Raw genomic sequence first — 7,613 nt, 5'->3', positions numbered from 1 at the left:
CCTATTGACGGCCCGTTAATCTGGATGTCGCGCTTACGAACGACAGGTATGAACGCCTCGACAATAATATTTTTTGGCATTGATCTCCCCCATATTTTTCATCGGCTTAAAAAAGGCTTGGGTCTTTCACTCTCTTTAAAGAGAATGTTTCGCATCTAAATGGGATTTCGAACTAAAACAGTCATCTTGAACGTCATTCGGTGCAGTTTACAGCCCTGCCCTTCCTAAGACCTAAAGCCCCACAGTTTCTGAGCTGCATGCCCGCAAAGATGTGCAGGCTATCTCAGTTTTACCCAGACAGCGATGACGCTATAACGGCTTCATTAAAGTGCACTGGTCATGTGACGTTCAAGGCAAAAAATGTTGTCGAGCTGGTCATATCTGGCGTTCGTCAGCAAGACTTCCAGATATAACGTTCGTCAGCTGGCTCTGAACCAATGATGTGCAGACTACGCAAGATTTTTACACGAATTGCGTTTTGCGCTGCAAACTTAAAGAAGTTTTACGTTCTTCATAGCTTTACGGAAATAAGACTTGCAATCGAATGACTATGGAGCAGCGCTATAAACGAGTTCCTATGGGCGTACAAGTCAGCACGTTAAACTCACCGATAGATATGCAAGAATACCACGAGAAGGTGCCAAAACACCAGCACCAAACGATATTTGGATCAGCACACATTCAGCACCGCCGCGGGCCACCTTTCGGGAGACTGAAGAATAAAAAATGAATACTGTCATACAAACGCTCCCTGACGCAGCCAAACAATGACACATTATAAAGCATGTGAAGTCAGCAGAGAAATGCTGTTGCCTAGAGCACTCTTGTTCACTTAAAATTATACCAACAGCTATAAGTGAGCGCATACCATCATAGCTGATGCTTGCTCCAGAAGTACAAAATGTCACGCCTCTCTCCAACAAAACACAAATGGTCAGATCTGTCTCCTTGACCCTGGCCCTGAATGGCCGCTTTTCATAACGCCGACTGACAGAAGGTGGAGGGGGGGGGGGGTATGGTACGATCCCCGAGAGTTGAGCGTAAATATCATTGGATTAGTTTTGACAACGTTTCACGATTATTGCTAGTTTTCATGTTGTTTGTTTAATAATTGACCCTATTCGACGACGACGACGACAGTGATCAAGCATCAATGCAGCATTCGGAGACTTCGCGCGGCGGTGGGGGCTCGCGGTCCGGCTCCGTGCAGCTCATGCGCCGTCTGGAAACGGGGCGGTGGAACGATGCCACCGAACGGTGAAATCTGTCGTGGCTCGGTCACAGTGTTCGGCGGCTGAAGCCGTCTTTATATACAATGTGACGCCGAAGGACGGGATGGGACATGAGACCGCACCCGCGAACGCGGTGCGCCGGTACGAGCTGCACGTGCGCGGAATTGACAGACCGGTGGGTGAGGGACCGGGTGTGGGCCTGAGGGCCCGGTTCTCAGTCAGCTATAAAGCCGGGGCTAGTAATTCACACTGGTCAGGGGCTTTGTATCTGTCAGGGGCCCACAGCACCTAACAGAGGGCCCTGCGCTCGCAAGGGCCCCGAGCCGACCTAGGGAGGTGTTCGATGAGGCCCGAAGAGGGGCCCGGGCGGCCCAGCAGAACCGACCATCGAAGGCCCGATCGGAGGGCGTGAGGGTCCCAAGGACTGGCTGTAGGCCACATAAAGAATCACAGCCCATAGGCTCGTGACCCCAAATACCAGTCAGAAGTCCTCTTACACCGTTTGAGGAACCCTGAGACAATGCGGGTGTCTCAGGCGGTCAGAGACCGTGACCACTGAGCAGCCGGGTCCATGTCCATCTGAGCCCCTTAGACCCATTTCCAAGGCAGGATTGGGGTCGGGTTTCGTGATTTAAATTTTTCGAGGTCCCTAACACAATGAGGGGCTCCTGTGTCGGTTAAAGCCAGTGTCGAGCCGGGGCCCTGCGGCGGCAGTCGGCCCCGAGTCGGGGCGGTGTTTGAGGGGGCCCGAAGAGGGGCCGAAGGATTTCAGTAATTGACGCTATTGTTCAATAATTGACCCTATTCTGGCAAGTCCAATGTCAAATTTCCCAGAAAAGCGCACTTTTCAACTTAACTTTTTACCTATCAGACCATGCCCTGTGGGCACACGAAGTTTAAACGAACGTGTTCCTTGTTTAATGACGAGTACAGTGGTGTACAGTTCTGTGTGTTTTAAGTATGGATGTTTTTTATGTGCTTCAATAATGCAGCAGTGCCGGCCCATCGCGAGCTCCACGGCATCGTCGGTGGCGGAAGAATCGCAGCCCGTAGGGTCGTGACTTGAAATATCGGTCAGAAGTCCTCGTGCACCTTTTGAGGAGCCTCTGAGACAATGCGGTCAGAGACAGTTCAGATAAGGTCAGGTGAATCAGTCAGACAACAAACACCCAACAGTCGGCTCTGTTTCCGTTTGGGCCCTTGAGATCCATTTCCCAAGCAGAAATGAGGTCGGTGGCCCGTGGTTTACACTGTTCGGGGTTCCTGACACAATGAGAGGTTCCTGTGTCGGTTAAGGGCCACAGTGCCGAGCAGGAGCCCTGTGGCGGCAAGTGGGCTCGAGTCGGAGCAGTGTTTGAGGGGGCCCGAAGAGGGGCCGAAGGGTTTCTCGAGATCAAAGGTCAAGGGACCGATAGAATGGCTGAAGGGTCCGGAGGATTGGCTGTAGGTCACATGAAGGACCCCCGCCCATAGGACCGTGATAGAATGGCTGAAGGGTCCGGAGGACTGGCTGTAGGTCACATGAAGGACCCCCGCCCACAGGACCGTGATAGAATGGCTGAAGGGTCCGGAGGACTGGCTGTAGGTCACATGAAGGACCCCCGCCCATAGGACCGTGATCTCAGATTTCAGTAAGATGATCTCTTGCACCGATAGGGACTCCTAAGACAGAGCGTTTCTCTATTTCGGCCTGAGATCACGAACAACGAACACTCAGCTTCGTGTTCGTCTGAGCTCTGGGGGCCCAGTTCCCAAGCAGGGACAAGGCCGGGTTGCGCTTTACATTCGTCGCGCTGCTCCTGTTTCGTTCAGGAGCCCACAGCGCCTAACAGGGCATTCTGCGTCAACGGGGGGCCTCGGGTCGGTCAGGGAAAGGTTTACACAAGGGATTCTTGCGTTGGCCGGAGTCCTCTGGTAATGAAAGGGAACATCAGAATTTATGATGAGTGCTCGCATTGAGGCAATAGAAGAATCTTGTGACAGCCAGGGCCCCCAGTGTCGAAAGGTGGGCCGTCTGGCCCTATTCCAGTATGGGCTCGTTAAGCCGAACTGAAGCATATGCGTCAATTATTTGACCACCTGTAGCGAACAGGGATGTTGTGACGTTAATGACGGTTCATGCGTCGATCTGGAGTCAACTGTGCGCGTCAGAAGGCCTGCCGTGTCAGGGAGCAGACCAATTTGATATGATATATCATCCCTCTAAGGGCCTCCAGATCGGCCAGGGGATGCCACCCCGTGTCGCCAGAATGACGGACGGAAAAACACACCGCGGTGAGACAGAATGGCCCTTCAGCCCTTCACCGAGAACAATGTGCCCCGTAGTGTTGTACTCAAGGAGGCCCCTTTACCGGAAAGAAATAAGGGGTCTCATTAGTGCCGAATGGAGTGGGTCGAAATGGGTTCAAAACGCACAAGGCCATCCCATGCAACATTGAGAACGTTCACTATTTTGCAGAATCGAGTAGTGAAACAAATACCATCGCAAGGATTGAGCCTGCGCGTCGGGTACCAATAGTGTACGCGCGCGTACACTATTACCAATAGTACGGCACCAATCCGCCTACGTCAGGCGCTGTGCGTCTGGGAAACCAGAGGTATGGGGTTCGATTCCCCGCAGTGCCTGCCCTTTCCGCCAGGGTGGGGGACTGGCGACGCCATATATAGCTCAGCAGCTGAGTGCGTCATTAAACCTCAATGACATAACGCGATCTCGGGGAGCAGGGATAGCGACAGCTTGGGTTGCAGTTTTCGTAAAACCGAGCGGCTTTAGCCATTGCAAGTAGCGCCAGGGGGAGTGCGCCGAGCGCGCAACGAGTATCGTAAAATAATGTTTCTGAACGTCTTTCAAACTCATTTCGTACAGTTAAAAATTATACTGGGCGATTTTTTTCTTCGTAACTTGGAGCTGCCCGCTGTACAGGTGAACTCACAGCAACACTGAAAATATATATTTTGCCTTACGTTTTCCAGTTCCACCACCATGTTCCAGCATCACTTCGCGTTGCTGTAAAGACCAATACATTATTGTCATCAATCTAAAAACCACACGGGCGAAACACGCCCGGAGCGATTTTGAATGTACGACCTAATGTCCTGAAGCGTTCAAAGGTGCCTCTGTCAGATTTGTCGCCAGTTTCGTTCACCTGTTGGCCACGGCCTAATGTAAGCCGCGGTGCGAGTGGTACGGGGTGTGAGGAGACTGCAACGCCCGGCGTCGAGTTTTTTGCTGCCAAGGTGCGGGAGCGCGCATGCACAAAACTGCGTTACATGATTTGAACCACCACTCAATTTGGGCTGACTGTTGAACATATCCAAACAAACATGCCGAGTTATGTTGATACCAATTGTTGACTCATCTGGATGTTCAATCTACATTCATGGAATCCTTGCGATCTCTGTACAACCTGGGCACACATTCTGACAAAGTTTCTGAGTTTTATTGGTTTAAAAGAGGCCACTGGACCACTGAAAATGAATAGCGCCGGTGACTTATTCCATGCAGTCACTTAACGCATGGTGTTGTTAGTTCACTTATCTCAAACTTGAGGCAGAAGGGAGCTCGTGGTAGCGTCTGGCCTGTACTCCAGTTATAGAAGGAAAACGTGTAATATATATATATATATATATATATATATATATATATATATATATATATATATATAATTCGTGAGAAAAACAAGTCGTGCCATTGGCAAATGAGCCATATCCCGCGACTTTGTGGAGGGCTTTTACTATCAGGGGGCTTTTGTCAACCTTGTGCCCCCCTTGCCAGAGGTCTGACTGCGCCCCTGCCGCCTCGGGCAGTCTGCGGTCTGGTCTCGACTGGTCTGGGTTTCGATTATTGTTTCTGTTTTTTTTATTAGCGCGTCTTGTCGAGCCGCCGTAGAGTAGTCAAGAGTCGTGAGTATAAAGCTGGAGGTACTGCCACCACGGCGTTTCATTCTGTGACGACGGCCAGGACTTCCGCAATCGTTCAGGTTTAACCCGGCGTAATTTGACCCGGGACACTTAAGCCATTCAGCCAATTCGGCCAGGGGTCTGCGCCACAGCGACAGTCGAACCGGGCAGCCCGACCCGCTTGGCTAAGTAGTGCTGCCACGTTTGATGCTGCATGCCTCATCATCCACCCACCCATCAGCGCATGGGTCACTTTGTGAAGCGTTTTCTGACCGGGAGATTTGATGTTTGCGTTTGTGTTCACTTACTCCAGTTTTGGTGGGCCAGATTTCAGTCGCCGCTCTGCAGCTTGGCAATGATCCTCGTCTCATAGGCGGAAAACTCCGGTCTACACACGGGGCAGTCACACATACACATTACACGCAGCCACACATACACAGTACATACGGTTACACATACACGTTGCACAAAGTCAAACATACACATTACACACAGTCACACATACACAGTACACACGGTGACACATACACATCACACACAGTCGCACATACACGGTACACACAGCCACGCATACACATCACACACAGTCGAACGTACACATTACACACAGTCACACATGCGCCTTACACACGTACGCATTACACAGTCACACATATACAGTACACACAGCCACGCATACACATCACACACAGTCAGACGTACACATTATGCACAGTCACACATGCGCCTTATACACTCAGACACGACGGCCATCAAAAGAATACTCTACGAGTGCTGGTGAACCTAAACGCATCCGACCGGTGAGATTTTATTGGTTGGAAAAAGTCGGTTGAGAGAGAATGCTGAAGGAAACGATTGCAGGCAACGGGTAGACGTGTGACAAACCATTTTTAACAGTGCTGACCTTCGCAAATGGCTCGTGGATGAGGCCGGTATTCTGAGAGTGCCGGGTGGGTGTCGCTAGACCGAGCAGGGATGTCAGGTGAGAGCGGATAAGCCTCTGATGATGTGTGTTGTATAGAAATAATATGTCAGACAGAGTAGAGCTGGCAAAAATGCATGAAAAATAGAAATTGTGTAGAAATTGTTGAAAAATTGGAATGTAATATATATATATATATATATATATATAATACAAATATCTTCCGTAAAAAAGTAATTGTGTTATATTGTTGCATAGAAATAATGTGTGAGACGGAGAAAGCCGTGCCTTGATAGATGCTGTTTGAAAATAACCGAGAACATGCCATAATCCAATGGAGGACACCGGTGTTGCGGTCATTAGAACCGAACGAAGTGTGAAACGGTAGTACCGCTCAAAACAATGGTACTGTGCCCAGCGTATCATCAGCGCACATAGAGCACTACTCTTCATTTGGTCAGGAACAACAGTCAGCATGCAGACAAACAGCAACGGTCCCAGAATGTCACCTTCTCGGACACCAGATCGCACTGGAATTTAGTCAGACTTCTTGCCATTCAGTACTACGCACTGTACGCGATTGCTCAAGTACGACCCCAGCCAGCTAAAGGAGCGGCTGGCGATGAAAAAGAATGGCGAAGCTTATGTAGCGGGAGACAGCCATGCTGGTGAATTCTGAAGAGCAATCGGTGTAGTCGGTGCATCTGTTTGTTAACTTTTTGAGATCGATGTCCAGCAGGGTTCAAGAAAGCATGAAAGGTTTGTGATACGGTAACGCTTTGGAAGGAATCCGCGCTGGGATGATGCTAGGGCGGACCGAGAAACCTGTGACAAGCTTCTGTTAGCAATTTCTCCAATATGCATTTTTTGGAACATATAGAAAGCAAAAACGCGGGCCTGTCACGTTAATGCAGCTTTTTGGACCCCTCCTTGTGCATCGGTATCACATTTGCTTGCTTCCACACGGCCGGGAAGACACCAGGGTTAAGAGAAAGTTTGCATAATTATTCCTAACGGAACAGCTAGCTCTTCGGCACACTCCCCTGGCCGTCGGGGCCGCAGGCTTTACGTGCACTGAGGTCGCGTTACACTTGGGCTACACGGCCCCGCGGCACAGTAAGGCTGCGTAATCCAGGCACAGCGAGCAGAGGCGCATCAGGCAATATAGTCTGGTTGTTACTCTTATACTTATGATATGAAACCCTGCAATGTCGACTACCGCGATTTTTTCACGGAAATGTGTTCTATGTGGCAAAAAATCAAAATGAGCTTGGTTGCTACTCATGCAACTTTGAGCATTCCCCATAATCCAGGACAGCGGACACCGCCATCTTGAATTTTGGTCCATTTTCAACGTTTTTTTTTTCTCAGTGACGTGGAGGGTCGTCTGATGCAGCTTATGAGGGATTTCCCATGACAGGGAGTCCATTTCTGCGATTATTTTCATGCATGGGGGCAAATTCAAGATTAGTTGCGGGTCAAAGGTGAAAGTTAATCACGAACAACGAAAACACCTCTGTTGATCTATATATGTCGTTCGTTGTCTTCTCAAAACATTG

The 7,613-nt window shown here is 49.9% G+C and overlaps 1 protein-coding gene across 1 annotated transcript in view; it reads left to right on the top strand.

Annotated features, from left to right (window-relative positions):
• The window catches only part of LOC119109106 (AN1-type zinc finger protein 4), a 10,037-nt gene extending 7,289 nt beyond the window's left edge, over positions 1-2,748 (top strand). Inside the window, exon 5 of the mRNA XM_037232696.1 lies at positions 2,706-2,748. Within this exon, the coding sequence (XP_037088591.1) occupies positions 2,706-2,748 (43 nt within the window). The remainder of the gene's footprint in view (positions 1-2,705) is intronic.
• The last annotated feature ends 4,865 nt before the right edge of the window (positions 2,749-7,613 follow it).

The sequence above is a fragment of the Pollicipes pollicipes genome, unplaced genomic scaffold (assembly GCF_011947565.3).
Source record: "Pollicipes pollicipes isolate AB1234 unplaced genomic scaffold, Ppol_2.1 Scaffold_1600;HRSCAF=1878_pilon_pilon_pilon, whole genome shotgun sequence".
In the NCBI taxonomy this organism is placed as follows: Eukaryota; Metazoa; Arthropoda; class Thecostraca; order Pollicipedomorpha; family Pollicipedidae; genus Pollicipes; species Pollicipes pollicipes.
Note: the sequence above shows the minus strand (reverse complement) of the source record. Positions and strands in the feature narration are given on the sequence as shown.